At 40.6% G+C, this 21,336-nt stretch overlaps 1 protein-coding gene across 4 annotated transcripts in view; it reads right to left on the reverse strand.

Moving 5' to 3' along the window:
- Positions 1-1,600: 1,600 nt before the first annotated feature.
- The window catches only part of clstn1 (calsyntenin 1), a 46,183-nt gene continuing 26,447 nt past the window's right edge, over positions 1,601-21,336 (reverse strand). Inside the window, exons 3-19 of one of the 4 annotated variants that reach the window (XM_054775720.1) lie at positions 19,519-19,548; positions 16,808-17,003; positions 16,518-16,726; positions 15,219-15,368; positions 14,794-14,979; positions 14,462-14,710; positions 13,641-13,762; positions 13,394-13,556; positions 13,165-13,215; positions 11,810-11,967; positions 11,516-11,664; positions 10,825-11,072; positions 7,147-7,317; positions 6,913-7,058; positions 6,700-6,835; positions 5,916-6,100; positions 1,601-3,711 (exon numbers count right to left, since the gene is read on the reverse strand). In XM_054775720.1, the coding sequence (XP_054631695.1) occupies positions 3,517-3,711; positions 5,916-6,100; positions 6,700-6,835; positions 6,913-7,058; positions 7,147-7,317; positions 10,825-11,072; positions 11,516-11,664; positions 11,810-11,967; positions 13,165-13,215; positions 13,394-13,556; positions 13,641-13,762; positions 14,462-14,710; positions 14,794-14,979; positions 15,219-15,368; positions 16,518-16,726; positions 16,808-17,003; positions 19,519-19,548 (2,744 nt within the window). In that variant the 3' untranslated portion in view covers positions 1,601-3,516. The remainder of the gene's footprint in view (positions 3,712-5,915; positions 6,101-6,699; positions 6,836-6,912; positions 7,059-7,146; positions 7,318-10,824; positions 11,073-11,515; positions 11,665-11,809; positions 11,968-13,164; positions 13,216-13,393; positions 13,557-13,640; positions 13,763-14,461; positions 14,711-14,793; positions 14,980-15,218; positions 15,369-16,517; positions 16,727-16,807; positions 17,004-19,518; positions 19,549-21,336) is intronic. The other 3 variants (XM_054775737.1, XM_054775730.1, XM_054775745.1) reach the window with 3 other exon arrangements.

Consider the following 21,336-nt stretch of genomic DNA (forward strand, 5'->3'; position numbering starts at 1 on the left):
AGGAGGTAGCTGGTGTCTTCTTCCTCCACTATGGCCACAGGAAACGGCAACAGTCTCTCATATCCAATTCGCTAGCATGGAAACAGCGCAGTGTCATGCAGTGATGTATTGAGCAGACGGGCCTCGCACACACACGTGGCCCTCCTATACGCTGTCTGACCCCGTGCAGCACTCACCAGGGGGCACCATGGTAACCAATTGACGACTGATCTAAAACTGTCGTAAAGATGTCAATATTTTCTAAAGACAATCACACGCAATTATAATAAAAGAACTAATGTGTAAAATTAATTAGTACAATAATATTGGAATGTTATAACAGTGGCATTAATCCCTGAACATTGCATATACAAAAGTAACATTTCATTTAATCACACAAAACAGCTGGGTTGCTTATGCATAGTTATAAGCTATATTTTGTGTGTAATTATGACCGCTAGTGTCAATTTATTTGGTTAATTTCCACGATGCTGGACATTGGTAATGTGTAGACATGGTGGCCCCATGTAATTAACAGAGTGCAAGTGGTTCATGCCGCCATTCACCCGTTTCACCGCTAGATGGAAGTATAAGCCGAATAATGCGCTCTTTTATAGCGCTTTGAACGAACTGTATGTTTGACTTGGTTGTTAACTGGCACTTATGCTAACAGTCATTAGCAGATGTTGAATGCTGTGCCTTTTCATTTGATATTTGATGTTTGGTTTATTTGCAACTAGCAATACAGCATCTATTTACTTTGCATTTGAGAGAAGAGCCGTGTGTTGATCGTGTGACATTTAATAAACGACAAAAGAAAGCGACAGTCGGTTTGTTCTAATCGAACATCCTTCAGTGGGACCTGGTGGAATTGGGCACCAACCAGTCAGAAATAGTAACAGTGCATATCACCAGCGCCACCCCATTTTACTGTATATCAAGGGTTTGCGGCACTATAAAAAAAACTATAATAAAAAAAAATATAGGTCTAAAATAGCCTACTATAAGTAATTTCACACTTTTTGTAGTACATAATTCCACGTGTTCATTCATAGTTTGGAGAATCTACAATGTACTATAAATAGTCATGGAAATAAAGAAATCGCATTGAATGGCGTGTGTCCAAACTTTTGGCCGAATTCAATATTTATATTTATCATCCACTTTCTGTGCCGCGTACCCTAATTAGGGTCGCGGGGTTATGCTGGAGCCTATTCCAGCTGACTGCGGGCGAAAGGTGGGGTATATCCCGCGCAGGGCACATACAGACACTCACAATCATACCTGTGGTAATTAACCTAACATGCATGTTTTTGGAATGTGGGAAGAAACCGGAGTACCCGGAGAAAACCCACGGGGAGAACATGACAACTCCACACATAGAACATTCAACATTTATATGTAGCAGTTCGTTTATTTAATTTACTTGAAAAAACATTACATTTCTACCTCAATTCTGAAGATGTGAGAAAAGTGATGTAAATATTCAAAATATATACCGAAGAAAAAGTGGGATTGAATTTTCACATTGGGCACCCCGTACGTATTTTTAAATGTTATACACCCGTTATACAGTCTACACATACACCCCCAGGACAACAGACGACTACAATACAGTATATCCCATCTCATTATCCTTTATTGTGTTTACGAGCAAGCATCAACTTGACTACAATTTTGCCTGTCAATTGGTAGAGAAGTGAGAGCAGCTCCAACAAGCATAAAGGAACCTTCCACAACATTTCCATTCGGAGCAAAGAAAGAAAGAAAAACAAGAAAACTCTACAAAATAAGGTGGAGTGTTGTGGATGTCAGTAAGTGGATCACACCTCCTCACTTCCAGCCTCACATATCATGAAATGTTCACTAACTTGTGGTTCATGCGATGTTTGAAAATTGTATTTATTATTGTTTCTTCAGCTGACACATTCACTTGGAGCTTCACACACACATTTGTCACCTTTTAAATGGATTAAAAGTTGAACTCTGTCACCATTTCCCACAAAAAATAAATGCCACTATACAGCAACAGTATACTGACATACAGTATGCTGCCCAAGTCATCACGTACCGTACATCTGCTGCGAAGGTGGATTTAGTACGATAGCGATAGAAAGATACAACATGGATCTACATCAGCTACACATTAACAGTGTCAGTGTAGAAGCACAATGCAAAATGCAAACTAGCCGTGGCCTAATGTTTAGACACAGTAAGAAATCTAGAAGTTTACAAATGAACAAAACATGGCATTGATACAAGCAGGGTCTTGTTAGAGCTCCTAGTTGCACTCCCTGCATTTGGCCAGCAGAGGGCCATCGAGACGTCTGGGGGCAAGTTGGCCTCTGAAATTCAGAAAGACATTCTTCTTACTCTGACGCCTATAAGCTGCTCCTAAATAAGCGTGAAAGGTTACATTTTTGGAAAAATATATACAACATTATGTGGGAGGAGGTGGGTAACTACTTTCCAACTCAAATGTAGTTTTTCTATTTATTAGGAGGCCACTACATTGACCAACTCTGCAGTACTAAGCTGTGTAACCGTCTTTTGCAATAGAAGACCACTCATAAATGCTTCAACACTATTTATTTCACATTAAAAAAAAAAAACGCGCCATGGAGAATTAACACAATAACAAGAGGCTTCTATATTGACGCTCATCTTTCCACAGCTACTTTCAGAAGCGTCATAAGAATTTAAAAGTAGCTGAGCAAACCTAGCACAACCCGAACTCTCTTTGTCTAAAAACGGTAAGTTTAAATCCAGTCTGTACAAATAGCGAGATCTAGCTGGAATGAAGAGGAGGCAAAACTAAACGAGAACACAAAAAAGGACAAAAGAAACCCTCTTAAGAACATTGCGGTGTTCCTCCTCGTGAAAGCAGACACTTTTGTACAAACATGACGGAACAAGTTTGCAGTAACATTTGAGAAACATGCTACAGCCTGTGTGACACAAATATTTGACTGTTTTATATTTACTTATTTGTTTTATCTTTTAGATATTGGACCCTGTGGAGGAGGCCTTCACGAACACATTGACTACTTACATGGTTTTCTTGTATTTACAACATCTTTAAAAAGCAAATGTATTTCTCTACACATGACTTCATGCACTAAAAGATTTAAAAGCAAAGAAAAACAAAACGAGGAAATGCATTCCATCTGCTAAAAAGCATCCATTCACTGGATGACCAGTGGTGGTTTTCAGCTGCAAAACAAATCTGAAACATTTTTTTGAAGCCTTGTGTGGGAGAAAAAAGAAAAGTGCACAGTTTTTCCTCACACACACTTCAATATCGGCCAAGATTTGCGACTTCAAATCAAATAAATTATTTAAAAAGCTGGTGATGACCACACAACACTGAGTAGCGCCACTAAGATGACAAGAGGGGAAACCTTTTTTTGTTTTTGTTTTTTTTAAACATCACGGCTCCTTGTATGTGTGGTGTGACGAGGATGAACATCTGACTGTGTGCAAATTAAAGGTGTGTGTGTGTGTGCGCGCGCGCGCGTGTGTGTGTGTATATATGTTCTAGTAGGTGAGGGTGGAGTCGTCCCATTCCAGCTGCTGCTGTCTGCTGGCCCCCTGCTGGTCCTCCTGCTCACCGCCCTCGTCGTCCTCACTGCTCTCTGACTCAGCGCTTGTGATATCATCTTCCTCCTCCCCGTCCTCGCTCTCCTCCTCTTCTTCCTCCTCCTCCTCACTGCTGTGTTGGTCTTCGTACGTCTGCGATTGTGAAGACACAAAACACTGTCAAGTCCACCTTGGCCATTTGTTTACTGTATTAAGTGGGCATGTCCAGGCGTATCGGTGTGGTTCATCACTTTTTCTGCCAATCATGACATCGGCGTGCGAGTGATGATGTGCTCCATACAGCAACAAGCTTGCTAGCTCAGATGGCCATGGTCTGGAATTATTTCCAAGTTTCACCCTTTGGAGTGTAAATATGCAATTTGCAATTAAAGCGCTGGTTATGCGAGAAAGAAGCAAGGCGTCTTTCTTGAATACTTTTCAACTATAATGTTTGCTGCTTTCATGCATGACGTGCTGAATGAGCCCAGTTTATCATTTCACTGATTGTATTAGTCCAGAGTTTCATAATTTGCGCTTTATTTTGTTCTCATACGGATGTTTGTGCCGCATAGAAATGTGCAGCTTTCGAAATTGTGTCGTTGCCAGTATTACGTAATTGGATTCTTATTTGTGAATTTAGTAAGACTAACCTGTCTTATTTGTTGATAGTTGGAGAGCATGTTACATTGGTTGACTACTGAGACAAAATGTTAAAAATAAATGTCTTTTTTTCCCAATAATCTTCCCCCAATCTTGCTCAACATTTACAGATATGCGCTTGTCAGCCCCCTAAAGGTTTTTAATCGGGTCCCGGTGATTCTGCTAAACCCCCAAAAGTTACAGTGAGTGTTACGTAACGTGCGTTGAACTGTGAGAGAAATTTCAAGGCAGTCTAACACGATGTAGTGTACTTGTCCGAATACAATGTCATAACAGCACAGACAAAGCATGTTTTGAAAAATGTTCACTCCTGTGTGTGGTGGAGGAGTGCTGGAGGAGGAGGAGTGGTTGAGGTGTAGAACAGTTAGCTTACACAAACATACATTCAGTCATGAAAAACTGAGGGCACGCCTCTGTAGGAGCTACATGTCAAGTCGCTTTCGGATAATCCTATTTGAGCTAATGGCAATGAAAACACAACATCTTTAGATAACAGTCCTAAAATAGAATGGGATCTTCTGTGGACTAAACGCCAAATGCAACAAGGTACAGTGAAGCTTGACAAGTCAAATGTACTATTTTAGTTCAAAATGAAGCATGAGAGCAACTCTGTAGAGATTGTGGTGAAAATGCTGGACAGAAATACCGTAATTTCTGGTGCTTAAGCCGCACCCACTACATTTAGAGGAAAAAACAAATTTGTACATATACTGTATAAGCCGTGCCTGACTATAAGTCACTCATGTCCATGTCATAAAATTGAATATTGTAGTGCACATGAGTCCATGAGAACCAGGCAGCTCTTTGACAGGAGCCAATCATGGGCTATGAAAAAAATCACAAAGAGTTTGTCAACCCACTGGAAATCGCAGGAGGTCATTACTCAATATAACAGTCTGACTCACGGTGTCATCTTACAAACAACACTAAACTCATCACACAGCAACTGAACACTAAAAAGGTAGCTATGAAATATCCAAGACAAGTACCAATACGCGTGTAAAAAACCCAAACAAAAAATACCTATTTTTAAGTTTCCCCAAAATGCATTGCATCTGAGCAAATCATTCATTAGTGCCTGCCTGGCACTGCAATGATGATGTCAGCCTGCCTCTGGGCTCCTCTGGCTCCCTCTGGTGGACCAAGGCAACATTGCAGCGGCATCAATTTTCTATGCCGCTTGTCCTCCAATTAAATGATCTGCTAGACACAATGCATTATGGGACAATTTTAAAACAGTTTTTTTTTCCATTTTGAACTCATATTGGTACTTCTCTGTATATTTCCTTGCTACACCTTTTGAGTGTTAAGCTGCTGTGTGATGAGGTTAGTGTTCTTTGAGTAATGACCTGCAATTTCCAGTGGGTTGACAAGCTTGTGCTGATAGCTCGTGATTGGCTCCTGCCAAAGAAAGAGCAACCATTTCATCACTGACTCGCGAGCGGCACAGTATTTAAACGATTATTATTATATTTGTATTTGTATTTATACTTATATCTGAAGTAAAGGAGATGTCATGAGATTACAATGTAGCCGTAAATTGGTGCTGAAGGGTTCAAAGTTTCAGAAAAAAGGATTGGCTTATACACCGGTATTCGGTACGGTACATTCAAGCCCATTTCTGTGTCTTTTAGTTCAATTAGCAAGGTAGCATAATTTGAAAGTAATACTGTAAGTGTTTTTTTGTTGTTGTTTACCTCCATGGGGTTGACAGTGATGGTGAGGGCCGAATCGTCCCAGTCCATCTCGTTCTCCTTGCCGTTCTCCTGGTCTCTCATGGTGCGCTGGTGTGCAGCCCGGATGCGGAACACGCCCAGAATGATCATGAACACCAGGAAACTGACACAGACGACAATGACGATAGTGGCCGCACTGGGAACCACTGCCATCACGCACGCAAGCACGCACACACACACACACACACACACACACACACACACACACACACACACAAAAAACAGTTAACTACAAATATCAGCTCTACTTAGCCTCATATTAGCAGTAGAAGGCCTCTCGTGCAGTGGCCGGCTTAGCCAGCCTGACATCCTGGAAGATTACTGAAACTAGGAAATAAATGGTGGTGCACAGATGTCACAGGCAGCACTCAAGTGTAATCCCTAAACGTATGCCATTAAAAAACAAACAGTGACTCCTGTGTGTCCTACTTCTGGCTAAAAGACTGTAAACCTCCTCCAGATTGCTGCATCAGAAGGCACATGCTTGTACTTCCCAAAAACGGAATTATTTTCTCAAATACTGAAAATGGACATGATGTTTTTAAATAAGGTAAATCCTCAAATGCAGTGCCTCAATTAATTGCCAGGTGTGCTGGCTACTTAAATAAATGTCACACCTCAAAATAGACGCCCCTTAGGAACATAAATACCAGTGGCAGTATGTATATATGAAGCTGGGGAGTGTGTGGGACCAGGCTTAGAAGGAGTCATGGTAGTTAAGTAAAGCTTTCATCACATGCAGTACCTGACGCCTGGTGAGCGTTGACCAGGTTGTGACCAGATAGGTCCACAGAGGCCTGGTGCACGGGGTTGATGAAGTTGGGCTGCACCAGGGCACTGTTCACATGATCCATAGGGTTGGCTGTGTGGATCACGTTCACCTGGAAAGAATAAACACACAACATGTAAATTAACTGTTGTAGAGGTGTCACAGTGATGCGACTAAGTGCCGGCTTACCTCGACCTTGAAGTCATTGCTGATGTAGCGCCCATTGAGCTCAGAGCACACAAGTTTGAATTTCCTGTCAAAGAGCGCCTCGGTGTGCCAGTTCTTGTAACGGATAAGATGCAGAACCTGCTCATAGTTGGCCATGGTGTTCACGCCTGGTGCACAGTGGGGTGCATGTGTCAGAAGCCAAAATACATGTAGGATCAAGACAAAAAAGGTAAACACTGCTGCTACTGTCCATACCTGTGATGACGAGGCCAAGGTGAGAGGAGCTCATCTCCAGGCCGCGCTGCTGCAGCTGGAACATGTCCACCTCCAGGCCCTCATGCTCGGCATCCAGTTCATCTCCCACCGCAGTCACCTCGCATGTGTCAAGGTTGTGCATGATCTCCTCTGACACCACGGTCTCTTGGACTGAATAAAGAACAGTTATATGAGAACTAACATGAAACAAGACTCTTTTTCATAAATTGTATATCAATGTACGGTATCTCATAAAAGTGAGGACACCCCTCACATTTCAGCAACCATTTTATCATAATTTCTCAAGGGACAATACTACAAAAATCTAACTTTATAGTAGTCAGTGTACAGCATTATAGATTTACGGTCCCCTAAAAAATATTCAACACATAGCCATTATTGTTTAAATAGCTGGCAACATACAAACATACTTAAATATCTACCATTATTTTACTGTCGATACATCAGGATCTTGAGATTAAAATGTGGTGATATTTCTCATTGAGAAGAAAGCTGTCTCGCAAGAACAGGACAGCCAATCAGACTAAACTTTGGCATCACTACTATGAATGATAATACACGTAATATGGAAGTGCAGGCAATGTAGTTTTCTTGAAAGTAATGTTAAAATATTGTCTTGTCTCGTTTTCGTGAACCCATTATCGTGTGCTGTCTCGTCTCATGAGTTGAGTGTATCGTGACAACCCTAGCATATACACATACAGTGGTGTGAAAAAGTGTTTGCCCTCTTCCTGATATCTTATTTTTTTGCATGTTTGTCACACTTAAATGTTTCCGATCAATAAACAAATTTAAATATTGGTCAATGACAACACAATTGAGATCTATCCATCTGGGAAAAGGCCATGAAGCCATTTCTAAAGCATTATCCACAAATGGCGAAAACACGGAACAGTGGTGAACCTTCCCAGGAGTGGCCGCCCAACGTAAATTACCCAAAGAGTGCAGCGACAACTCATCCAGGAGGTCACAAAAGACCCCACAACAACACCCAAAGAACTACAGGCCTCACTTGCGTCACTTAAGGTCTTGACTCCACCATAAGAAAGATCCTGGGAAAAAACGGCCTGCATGGCAGAGGTCCAAGACAAAAAACACTGCTGAACAAAAAGAACATTAAGGCTTGCTTCAATTTTGCCAGAAAACATCTTGATAATCCCCAAGTCCTTTGGCAAAACACTCTGTGGTCTGGTGAGATAAAGGTTTAACTTTTTGGAAGGTTTGTGTCCCACTACATCTGGTGTAAAAGTAATGCCACAATTCAGAAAAAGAACATTATACGAACAGTAAAATATGGTGGTGGTAGTGTGATGGTCTGGGGCTATTTTGCTGCTTCAGGAACTGGAAGACTTGCTGTGATAAATGGAACCTCTGATAATTAGGTTTCATTGAAAAACTGCATTTTGTGTTCAGTTGTGTTGTCTTTGACAAAAATTCATAAATTTTAAAATTTGTTTGATGATCTGAAACATTTAAGTGTGACATACAAAAATAAAAATCCCCCAAAAAATCAGGAAGGGGGCAAACACTTTTTCACACCACTGTATGTTACACATTGCTGACTTGCTATTATTAAATAGCAAGGCATAGCCAATCACAATGTATCCTACTAAACATAGCTTGTCCATGTGTATTCCAATACGCAAGTGAATAACTGCTCCATTAAATTATTGCTACCTGGTGGTGTAGGGGGTAAATTGCAGTTCTTCAACCCTACAAAGACTGCCATTCATATTTAATGAGCCTATTTGTGGAAGCCATAATAAATATTTCATAGCTGTCATACAAAGAACTATGAAGTTGTCATCAATGGCAGTAACAGGAATCTTTGTTAAGTACAAATACAAAACAAAAACTTAGAAATTCCCACAACACCTGCTGCTTAGGTCTTAAATTTAGCTTACAAAAAATATACAATGCATTAATATCTGTGGAAGTCATGAATTCTTCTTTATAGGTTGTGTGACGTGAGTCAAGACCTCCTCATTACAGGACATAAAATCTTCCCAGTTTCTGTGTCAACCTCCATGCAGATCTATTGTCTCCTGATCCCTGCTCATATACAGTACAAACCTAACAGATGGCAAGGCTACGCCAACGGCCCCTCCCGTAAAGGAGTAAACAACTTATCAGTCACACACTCCAATCCAGTTGGCTACAAGACATAATCCTCCTATTGTGCTGTGCTTCTAACCATCTATTAACAGTGCGTTTTGCCCATGAGGGTGGGAAGGTAACATCACTAGGGATGCTCCGATCAGAGTTTTATGCTATCGATTCCGATCATTCATGAGTGAGATCGGCTGATACCGATAACAATCACATGGCTTAACTGTGCATTTTTCAATTTATTTATGATGAGCGCTATTGGCCAGGGCAGCAATTTTTGTGCTATTTGACAAAACGGAATTTAATTTGAGGCATGTTTTGGAGTAATACTAATACGTGAGAAATATATTGTTCAATCATTTATTTTTGAGTTCAAGATAACAAAATTAACAGAATAAAATGATTCAAATAAAAATACCTTTATTAAATAGAAATCTGTGCTGCTTAACTTAAAATCTAATAAATTCAGTGTCCAGGTTGCAGGGGCCTCCAGGGGTCTTGTACAGTACTGTACATTATTTACCAAGCAGATCTCCACTCATTGTGCCCATCGTTTTTATGCTATTTTCTGCTCATTTGTCATTATGTAAAGGCATAAATTATTATAATAATTAGAATAATAATTATAATATAATAATAAAAAACTACTTAGGAGTTGAAGCAAATATCCTTTGACTCTGTGAGATTCTGCTTCAAAATCAGCTGGTGAGCTAGGAGACCCCTGTGATAGGGTCGCCATTATTAGACTGGACACATTATGTGTTTATGTTCATTAAACAATCACAAGCAAATAGTGTTTGAGGATAGGGCATAATTAGTACAATGACAACAAGGTAGTAAAGTTGTTCAGTGACACTTGAACGTGGTATCCACTTTCCTGTGGGACAAAAACGAGCTCCAAACTAACTGCATTGCTTGTTTGTTTTAAAAACAAAATGTACAGTAACTGTGGTAAAAAGTTGCATTTGGACCCCGAAGACAATTCTAGCTAGCTAGCTAGTTAGCTGCGGCCAGTGACAGCTAGGCAAACTGTGTAAAGAAAAGATGCAAGAGAAGTCGAACACCAATAGGTTTGACAAGGGAGTGAGAAGTCGAACACCAATAGGTTTGACAAGGGAGTGATCAAACATGCTGGCATCGACTGGCGTAGCCTGTGTCGTGCTGTTAAACTGACACCATTGAGGTTTTACAGACTAGTGTTGATTCTCGTGGCGATACGAAACAAAGTGTGTTTCTTGTCGGTTCAATACGGGTGTTGGCAACCCTACGTGACACAGCACACATGCACCTTCATGTCATGTTTGTGTTGTCATGACATGAATTGTCATGTCCCCGCCACACGGTGATCAGTTTTTGTGATGGGCTTTGAAAGGCATTTATCAGAATATACTGATCATGTGTTTTTTACGGAAATCGGCCGATACTAATCGGAGCATCACTAAGCATCACCACTGCTTTGTGCAACTTTGGGTATCACGCAACTGAAGGTAAGGGGGAATCTGGAATTATAAAAAGCAAATTGTGTATTCCAGGGTGCATTTCCCGTGCCTGTGGGGTCATCGTCAGCTCCCTCTGTGTCTTCAGACTCTGCTGCATCAGCTTCCACCTCGCGGGTGATAGTGCTAACAATGCGCAGCTCGGGGAATAGCGTCACGCCCTCTGGGCTCTCAAATTCAGCAGCGCTCCGGGCGAAGTGGTCAATGCCACTCAGGCTGATCTTGGGCTCCTCGGGCTGCAGCACCATGACGTAACCTTCAGCATCCGGCATGGTCACACAGGACTCCTCGTTGAAGCACCTGTGGCAAGGAAGAAGCATTATTATTACTTGGAATCAGTTTATTTAAAAGTAGTTGCTCCTTCAAAATGAGCCATAGCTTTTCTACAGTATGTACAAATGTTATTTTTAAGGTGACAAAACAGCAATAACAGAAATATGGTACCAAGAACCAGAACTATGGTAAATACAAAAAGTATTTGGTATGATCGCTACAGTACATACATTAACGAGTTAGTGCAACAACACTCTGTGAAAAGCTGTTCAATGCAATACTAAATCAGAGTGAATAAAAACAGAGACCCACAGAGCAGATTCTGTTCTCCAACCGCAAACCTTTGTGCCAATTCTCTTTGTAGTTAGGATTTGTCCTCAATTTCACTTCAACTATCTCCCTTCATATTTAAAACCGGAAAATCTGTTCCCTAACAATGACAGAAAGAATTCTTGGCTCCTGCTACTTACTTGACAGTAGTGGCGATACGGAGGTGTCTAATGCCAGGTGTTGGGAACTGGCGGGAGTTCATGTACGAGATGTGCTGCATGACTTTGTCAAAGGCATCAATGTCATCCCCTTCAACGGTCAGGGAGGACTGGTTGGGGTTAAACTCCACCTGAAAAAGATGTAAACAAGGTGTTTATTTATGAGGCTCTTTGTCACCTACAGCCATACGATGCCAGGACAAATGCACAAGAATAATTACATTAGTTGGGTTGAGGTTGTTTTGCAATGTCAACATTTAAAAAGCACCACCCCACCTTGACAGTGGATGCTACCTCCTCAGGCAGCTGCACATCCAGGCCTTCCTTGCAGGTGTACAAACAGTCAATAACCTTCTTGTTCTCCAGTTTACCAGAGCGGATCATCAGCCCTGCAAGGTTTCCACGGAAAAACTGGACCATACGTGCATTTCCGCCTGTGTATGTTAGGATATAGATGAGGGGGCCAACAACAAGACACACACACACACACACACACACACACGCACACACACACACACACAGATTAGCTAAGTGTGGTTTTCGCAAACATTTTATTACCTTTTTTGCAAAATCATTCGAGCATGCTGGCTCACAGTGTGGAGGCAGTGGGACTAAAATTCATGCAAGTTAAGTAAAAACAAAAATAATGGATGGTCTTATACATATTATGCGCATGCAATATCTGCAGTTAAGGGGATAGTTGGGATTTTTTGACATAAAGTTGTATGACATCCCCATCTGCAGTGTAGTACATCAACGATGACTTACCACTTGGCCCAGCGAGTCCAGTTGTGGTCGGATTTCGGTGATGAGGAACATAATTCCGCTTAGTTGCTGGGGCCATTTAAGTAAAGAGTTTGGCTTCTCAAAACAATATGTGTTAAAAAAGTAATACCTTAGCATCATAAAAATGCCTCCTCGAAAATAAATCAGACCTCACAAATCGCTCTGTGTTATATTTGTCTCCTGCCGTATCCCTGCGCATTCTTGTGTATGTGATGAAGATGCTTGCATTTTCTTCCGCTGTGGAACACATACATAAACAAGATGGCCGCGGCGCTTTGTCGCTGATGTACTACACTGCTGATGGGGATGTCAAACAACGTCATGTCAAAAAATCCAAACTATGCCTTTAACGGAATCGCTGGTTTAGTGTGGAATACAACAGAGTAAACAGAGACAATGAAACAAAGACCGAATTCAAATCAAAACATTAAACATCTTGGTCGTCCTAGGGTGCATCCATCCTGATTTACAGTATTTGAGATTAACAAGTCCGGTGTGTTTGTCTACTGTCTGTGCTTTAACTTTATCTGACATAAATGAGCTCCCATTTCTGACTTGAAGGTGATGCCAATAAAATGTGCTAATGTCTATTTGAATTCTACTTATGTATAAAGTTTAGTGGATGAAGAAAATAATGATCTAAAAAAAATAGCAATCAGACAGCAATAAATCAGCCTGTATATCCACATGGCAACATGCTTGAAAACGTGGTATAAAAAGATCTGGGTCTGCATCTAGAATGTATAGGACCCATTCTAGTCGAGGTGGATAGTGAGGATGCAGTTAAGAGTGGTGGGACATGGTGGACACATGAAAGTATCTGAGAAGGGAACGATTGGCGCAACCTGAGGAAGACTCAGAGACTGTCTCAGTGTCATTGTCATGTCCTGAGTTTTCTGGAGAGGGCAGAAACAAGAGAGTAGGGAAAGACAGCGAGGAAGGTTAAGGATCTGCTAAAGGCATTCAGTCTATCACTGGAGAATCTACGAGAGCATTATTACTTGGCAAACATTACGATAATAAGGGTGAACAATACATACAACACATACAGTTTATTAAAATATCTAATAGTACCTTGCCAGCAAGCACCAATAGTGAGCTGAGTCTCAATCCTGGAGGCGTGCAGTGGGTAGTCCTCCGTGACCAGGAAGGGTTCAAAGGTAGTGCCATCCACAAACAGTGTCACGGTGGGGAACTCCACATTTACTACATAGTGATGCCACTCCTTGTCACATACCTACAGAGAACAGAGCGCACAAAACTGTTAATACAATGAAAAAAAAACATCTCCGCATGAATGAATTTGGAAGCAGGGACTCACATGATCAAGTTTCCAGTGGAACTCGGCTGGTTTGTAGTTCTCTGCCTCTGACTGATCTTGGCGAAGGAGGAGGATGAGCCTGCAGTTGTGCACGTAGAGCGAATAGTGGTGCCTGTTCATGTCTGCATGGGGGGAGAATATGAGTACGTCATAACGAAGCTGCAATATATTTGGAGGAAACCTTGGTTAACAGTTACACTAGACTTATCCAAATCACCTCTTCTCTGGCAAGAGTTTAGTTGTTAAGAGGTGAATACACTTATGACCACAGAGGGTGTACTGAATGGAGAGGGATCACTCATGGCACAGAGATCACACAGTGCAGATGCCTTACAGTATGTGTAGCACACAGCCACTGTGATGTAATCCTCCTTATATAAGCAGTGCGACAAAAGTTGATGAACCATCCACACATCTCTGACACTTTACAGTCAATAAGATCCAGCATTGTCTGCTCACACACACTAATATTTAGCACTAAAAACTAAAATGGAAATGTGAGCAAGAACTTGGCATGAGTGAAAAGAAATGGTAAAAGTGAAATTCCACGTGTGAGCACAAGCATGGTTTAAGAGATGGCGAGGCTAAAATTTTAGGACACCAATGCAGCAGAAAGAGCTATATTTTCCTCATACAGCGGTTTGAAAAGTTTATTAACTCGACTGCACAGCGGCTACTATTAGGTCTTTACTTCTACAAAGACATATTTAAATCATGATGTTATCATTATGCAAAGTGGTAATAGGTGAGACAAGATTGAACTGATTCATTTATGACTGCCCTGCATATAACTATGACTACCTTCCTTCCTATGCAGTTACCTGTCTTGTCTGAGTTGCAGAGGATGGTCTCCTTCTCGTGGGCCCCAGGGCCATGTCTCATCCACACAGAGATGGTGAAGGGCTCCTTCAAGCTGGTGCTCACCAAGCCATCAGGAACTTTGACAGCCTGGGTGCCATTGAACTCAAACACCTGGTCGCTGTCGTGGCCGTTGTCGGTGGGTAGTCCTACCGTCCAGTTGGCAGAGCTGCTGGGTGCTGGCAGGAGTTCCACAGTGCCAGAGCTGGCTCCTAAAAACAAAATATTAATGTTGAATTTCAACTAGAATTTTTTTTTACAGTAGGGCTACACGAAAGGAAACGTAGTTCCTTACCACACAGCTTGTGCAGGGACTTTTCAGAGTAGGTGTCACGGTCGCAGCCCTTTCCAATATGATTGGTTTCTAGCTCAATAGTGGCTCTGATGGATGTGATTGGCTCATCACAGGTCTCCAGGTGCATGCTGGGGAACAGAGCTAGGCTGCCTGTTCCAGGCTCATATTCAATCCTCTTATTGAAGCCTGAGTGCAAGAAATGACGGGGGACGTGTGACAAAGGTGTCCTTCAACAGAGCACTGATAAGAGGTGGGTAGTCAATACTGGGATTGTCAGTAGCAATTATGCTAAACAAAGCAGTTCACTACATGGAAAAATGTCTTAGAGCTGCTAAGATTAAGCTGTCTGAAAATAGTCATTTTGGTGAGACTCTTTTATTTTTTCACACACATTAACTGCGATGGTTAGAAGACAGTGTTGATACCTTGCCAGCTGGGTTTGCAGGTAGGCTTGACGCTGATTTTGACCAGAACGTCCTCGGAGGCACGGTTCTTCCCACAGTCGTAAGCCGTCACAGTCAGCTTATACATGTGCTCTTTACCGTAATTCAGTTTCTCTGTGTTCTTGATGAACCCTGAACACAATAAGGTAGGGAAAAAGAATCTGACTGTGAGTTACTGTTGGTTTAATATCAAAGCTGAAGTGCGCTAAAATGACTCAATAAAATGAGTCATCTCGGAAAGTACCGTAAAGCACCGTGTATAAACCGCACTTTTTTTTTCCCACTGGTAAGAAGCAAAAAATCTCGGTGCGGTTTATACACGATGACCAGACGCAGAAATTGACGAGAAGTCCATTTTAGAATAGCCGTCTGTGGGTCAGACAGTTGCTTTGACTTTAGCGCCCTCTGCTGTACAGTTGCTGAAAATGCTAGTGTACGCAACTAACTTATCTGACGGCTGTCTGTATTTTCACACAGTGAAACGATGTTTACATACACTGAAGCTAACCTAAGCTTCCATTAAAACATTGCAGATGTTGTAAAATACAATACAACGTTGGAGTTTATTCAAATCCACACTGAAGCAATGCAATAAAATAATAAAAGAGAAAAAGAGAAGCAGTGAAAGATAAGATATCAAAACATCTCTGAAAATTGCAAATTTCTTTATTTTGATTTATTATTATTATTAATCTGTGCTTAGCCATAATATTAAAGATCTAGATGCCGAAGTTCAGATTTCTTCTTTATTCTTCTTTTTGAAATTGCTTAGAACCTTTACGCATGTTAATTTGAGATAAAAGAGTTGGCAAGCATTTATGAACTAAAAATTTTTTTTTCCCCCGCCGTGAGCCTGAAAATGGGGGTGCTGTTAATACACGGGTGCGGTTTATACATGGTGCTTTGCGGTATATCAAATAAAAAAAGGCTTCATGGTTTCAATACCACAGACATAAACAGAAGCGTTTAACATTCACCATGTTTTTGACACACATTTAATTATTGTGCAGTTTGTTCATGACTTGATATAATCATTGGAGGTTTTTTTTCATCAAATTACTTTCTGTGAGTCTAAGAGATCTAATATGGTCTCTACTATATTTAAAAACAATACTGCCGTGCAAACGCTCTATGGCTGGCCAACTAGATGAGAAAGAAAGATGATGTGAATTCTAAATGACCTGTCCAGCGGCACCATTGATTTCTCGCATGCAATGCAAATTGTCTTTTATCCCAAGGTGCTACCATGATGTTTATTGGTGAGAACTGTGTGGTCCTTACCGTCTTTGTCAATGGTGAAGGGCACATCTGGGGTAACAATCTCATAGTTGCAGATCTGACTGAACTGGAAGGAGCAGTCGGCATCGACGGCCTCCACCTTCAGGATGCTGTCGTATTTCTTGCCCTCGATGACGGTGGCTTTGTAGGACTTCGCTTTGAACACTGGCGAATACTCGTTGAGGTCGTTTACCTGAATGTGTACAGTGGCCCTAATACAGGAAAAACTCCAGTTAGTTCACTAGTACTGCAGTGCATTAAGGTTAGTTGAAATTTTGAATCCTCTAACTCACTTGTGTGATTTCTTCATGTTGGCACCATCAGGTCCCTCTCCACAGTCGTATGCTTGGATCGTGAAGGTGTGTTCCTTCTGCAGCTCGCAGTCCAGCTTGTCCTTGGCACGGATGACCCCCTCGCCAGTGGACTTGTCCAGGACCACGGCCTCAAAGGGGACATTCTGCCCGTGGATCCTGAAGCCGCAAATCTCACCTGAACAAAAAAAGGGTTTGCTCTTATTAACTGTAAAAAGGTATGATAGACATTTTCTATTTATAAAAAAAAAAAAAAAAAAAAAAAAAAGTACTCACAGCAAGATCAATAAATTAATGGCCAAAAATAATAATAATACAAGCCATAGGTTTTGGGAGTTTTAGGGTGGGTGATGTCTGTGGAGGAAGCACTTACATAGTTGGGTGAGCATTTTGGGGGGAATTGGGAGTGGGTATGGGATATTTAGCACCATAAAAAATAAGGTATTTTCTGAGCCATTGAAAACATTGCATTCAGTCATGCAAGCACAAACCAAAAAAAGATGTGAACAGGCATCTCACAAAAGTATATAAGAGGAAACCAAACCCCAAAATAAGAACGTTAGGGACTATCCACACGGAAACGTTTTCAGGTCAAAACAGCAAAGTATTTTATCATTTCAGCCTCTCATCCATACGGAAACGTACTGCGTGTGCTGAAATGGTATTTTTTTAAAACAGCTTCCAGAGTGGGATAATCTGAAAACGCCGGCTTGTCGTTGCCGTGTAGACAGGCAATACGAGAACGATGACGTCACCGACCCACCGCTGGCTTGCCACCGTCGCGTGACCAGAAGTGAGCTTTGATGACAAGCTGACATAATTTCGACAATATTTCGACAGACATGACTCACCTCAGTCGACATTCTCCTGATATGGAGTGTAAGACAACAAAATAACGACTTGCAGAAGTAATTCCACTTCTCGTAAGCGGAAGACGACAGACTTATGCGCATTTGTTCTTTCTTCTTCTACGGTTTGGAGTGTCCAGTGGTTCCGTCTGTGTGCCTTTTCACAGCGCCACCCGTAGGTATGCCTTGTGTATTACATCGTCTTCACTCAGTAATGTGTTCCCGTCTGGATGCAACTACAAGTATATACTAATCCGGCACAGAGTGGACGCGACTTTTTTTCAACCTGCCAAAAAAAAAAATCCCAAGGACGTTCCCGTGTGGACAGGGCCTCAGAGAGCAGTATTTACAGTGGCTGTAATGAGCACAAGTTACAACATATTTTTGTGAGGAAAATATAACATAAGTCATGCCTTAAAGGTGCTATCTGCCTTGGTTAGGTATTGAATGGGGCGGGGGCGCTAAAATTTGAACGTTATAAACCTGACTTCTTCCTGCTTTGCCATTGCAAGCCACTGCCCATGTAACACACACACGCATTAGTTGGGTTTGTTTTCAGTTAATGATACCAATTTGGCCAAGTTTATCTGCTAACATTAGCTATTATCAAATGCAGTCTATCATAACCACACAATGACTCCAATTGTCGGTCGCCTCTCTGACATTGCTTTTGAGTATGTGCACGCACTACAAACATGCACGCGTATACAACAGTATATGACAGTAGTGAGTGTAAGCTATGAATGCCAATCATTTTATTCGGGCCGAATGAAAATGTTTACAAAGTTTACATTAGAATTGCGAGAAATGTAGACATTTATTTTTTCAGTCTGTTCTTTTAAACCACTATTGGTAACATCTGCTAGCCGGTGGTGTTCCTCTTGTATTCCTCTGGTTTAAAACAAGTGCACTTTGGAGCCGAAAAGGGACAGCACCTTTAATAGTATTAACAATACAGTGACCCAGTAAAAATTCTGTTACAAATCTGAAGAAGAAAAAAAGTGTCATCTCACTGCTCACTGCCTTTTTATTATTATTAAAAAACAAAAACAAAAAAAACATTAAACCACTTTCTTCTTGAATAATTTTTCTTCTCAGCCAAACCACTGCACTTCCAAATTAAGTGACAGAAGAATAAATCTGCACATTTTTAAAACAAAAAGTACTGGATGAGAACTGGGGTTAGAAATATCAACTTGCTTGACATCCATATCAAATGACAACTGCAGCCATGCTAATGGGAGATATTAGTGGTGGAGGATCAACTTAAAAAAATCCACTGGGGCAAAGATGCAACAACAGGAGAGAGTTTGCATTGGTTAACAATCTCAGCAGCTTTCATTTAAAGAGTTCACAAACAGAAAGGTCACAAAGAGGCACAAAAAAACAACAAACTATGCCTCTGATAAGGTTAATAATTATAGATTTGTTTAAATCCAATTGAGTGAATAGGGTCAGAAAAAATCAATTTACTTTATTATTCCATTATTTTGTTTTCTATTTTTGTAAATAAAAAAAATATATAAAAATCCAAGAACTGCTATTTTAAGCAGCTTTCTGTTTCCTGGTGATAGCTGAAAAACTGTTAGGGTCTGCAAACTGCAATGGATGTCTCATGCACAGATATTTCTAAGAGCAGTAAGCCCCACATCACATTGATCATCCAGCTCTCGGAACTCCAAACTATTCTAGGGTGAAGGGGAAAAAAACGTAAAAGTAGACAAAACCAAATGGGCAGATTACTGAGCATGGCGGGCTTTTCTGTGTGAAAGTGCGGATGCCATATTGTGTTAGTGGGTTAATAGTAACAATAAGCACAAAGCAGAAGAAAGAGTCCAAGATCACCTTCTTCAGTGAGGGTCACCTCAAAACTCTCTACAGGGAGGGGAGAGAAGATAAACCCAAGTCAGTTAAAGAAGAGTTAGAAGAAAACAGAGAGGACAGGAGGAAAATATATTGCATGTTGATACCATGTGCTAACAAGTCATTTGCGAGGATGATAACGTGTGAAACCTCTAATATGTAAGTAAAAGCATGACAAAATATCCCTATGCTGTATACCTGCGGTAGGGAACTTATGGCTCGGGAGCCAGATGTGGTTCTTTTGATGACTGCATCTGGCTCTCAGGCATTTTTTAACACGATAACATGTACGAACGAAAACAATGCACCAGGATGAGCGAATTAAAAAAAACAATACAAGAAGTTGATATTTGCAAAATACAAGGCAGAAGAGTCTTGAACTTGTTTTGTTATGCTTATCTCTTATTATTTATTTATTATAATACTGATTATTATTATATAGTGAAAAAAAATCTGAACAATTACATTATCATATTGTTACATTATCTTATCATTATTCTATGTATTAAAAAAATCACATATGGAATACAGGAAGTGAATCAATGTACAAGATGTGGAACGGATGGGGGGGTAGGATTAAATAAGCTTTGCTTCTTCCTACTCCTTTTGGACATGTGGAACTGTGAATTGAATTATGTGATGTATTCCATTGTAACTTGTATGCATGTTCACATAAAATTAATTGTAGCAGTAGATAACACACAGTGCCTGCAAAGCATGCTTAGCATCTGTAAAGCTGAAGTTAACTATGGAATTCAGAGTGAAAATAAATTTGAAAATTGCCCCAAAAATGATTAAGGGATATCATTATTTATTACTAGAAAAGATGATTATTAAATACAACGGAACCTCATTTATCGTATGCCCCGGTTAGCATGTTTTTTGGTTTATGTCGAAAATGTACACAAAAATGTTTCCTCGGTTCGTGTACCCATTTAGTGTACAATACAGCATACATCTTGTCATGTTAATACACTACATGAGTCCACCATATCATTATTACAAACCATTAGCATGTTGGCATGCTCGCAAAAATGAAAACCAGAACCGGAATTCATTCTCCCCCATGTCCATCGCCCGTCTAGAACGTCATCATTAACTGACTCTGTAGTTCTTTGCTAACTAACACCGTTACGCCACAAATTACAGCTTTTCTTATTGATCACGGCTGCAAAGCAACCACAATCGAGCCAAGCAAAGTTGCAAGTCCAAGTACTTTGAGTAAAAAAACCCAAAACAAAACACTGAATTCAAGAAATAACTCATAGCAAAGTATGAAGGTATAATCCGTTTGGATATTTTTCCTCAATGCTCGTCATTGCCATCTTTGTCAAAAGAGGTCTTAAATCAAGGTACAAATCACGTGAAATATTAATTTAACCCTTCCATTGTCTTTCATATGTGTTTACACACATTTCAAATTGTTTTGTGCATGTAAAACTAACAGTAAACATATTTTGTGCTAATATTTTTTGGTGTCTGGAAAGGATTTATTGGATTTGCAATATTTTCAATGGATTTCATGAGAGTACGTTTCAGTTTGATTCTGACCTGGATAAATGGATAAATGACGCTAACCCAGGTTTCACTGTATGTAGAGTTGCACTGAAATTATTCAACACTTATTGTAAATTATATGTGCAAAGTTTCTAAAATTGCAGTAGTTTGCAACAAACCAACAGCTCCGCTTGTTTAATATTATTGCTAAATGTATTCGTATAGCGAAAGGCCTCCCCCTGAAAAAACAGCTTAATCCAAATAGATGCTTGATACTATCTGCACGTGTGTAAATAAATAAAT

Source organism: Dunckerocampus dactyliophorus, chromosome 1 (assembly GCF_027744805.1).
Source record: "Dunckerocampus dactyliophorus isolate RoL2022-P2 chromosome 1, RoL_Ddac_1.1, whole genome shotgun sequence".
In the NCBI taxonomy this organism is placed as follows: Eukaryota; Metazoa; Chordata; class Actinopteri; order Syngnathiformes; family Syngnathidae; genus Dunckerocampus; species Dunckerocampus dactyliophorus.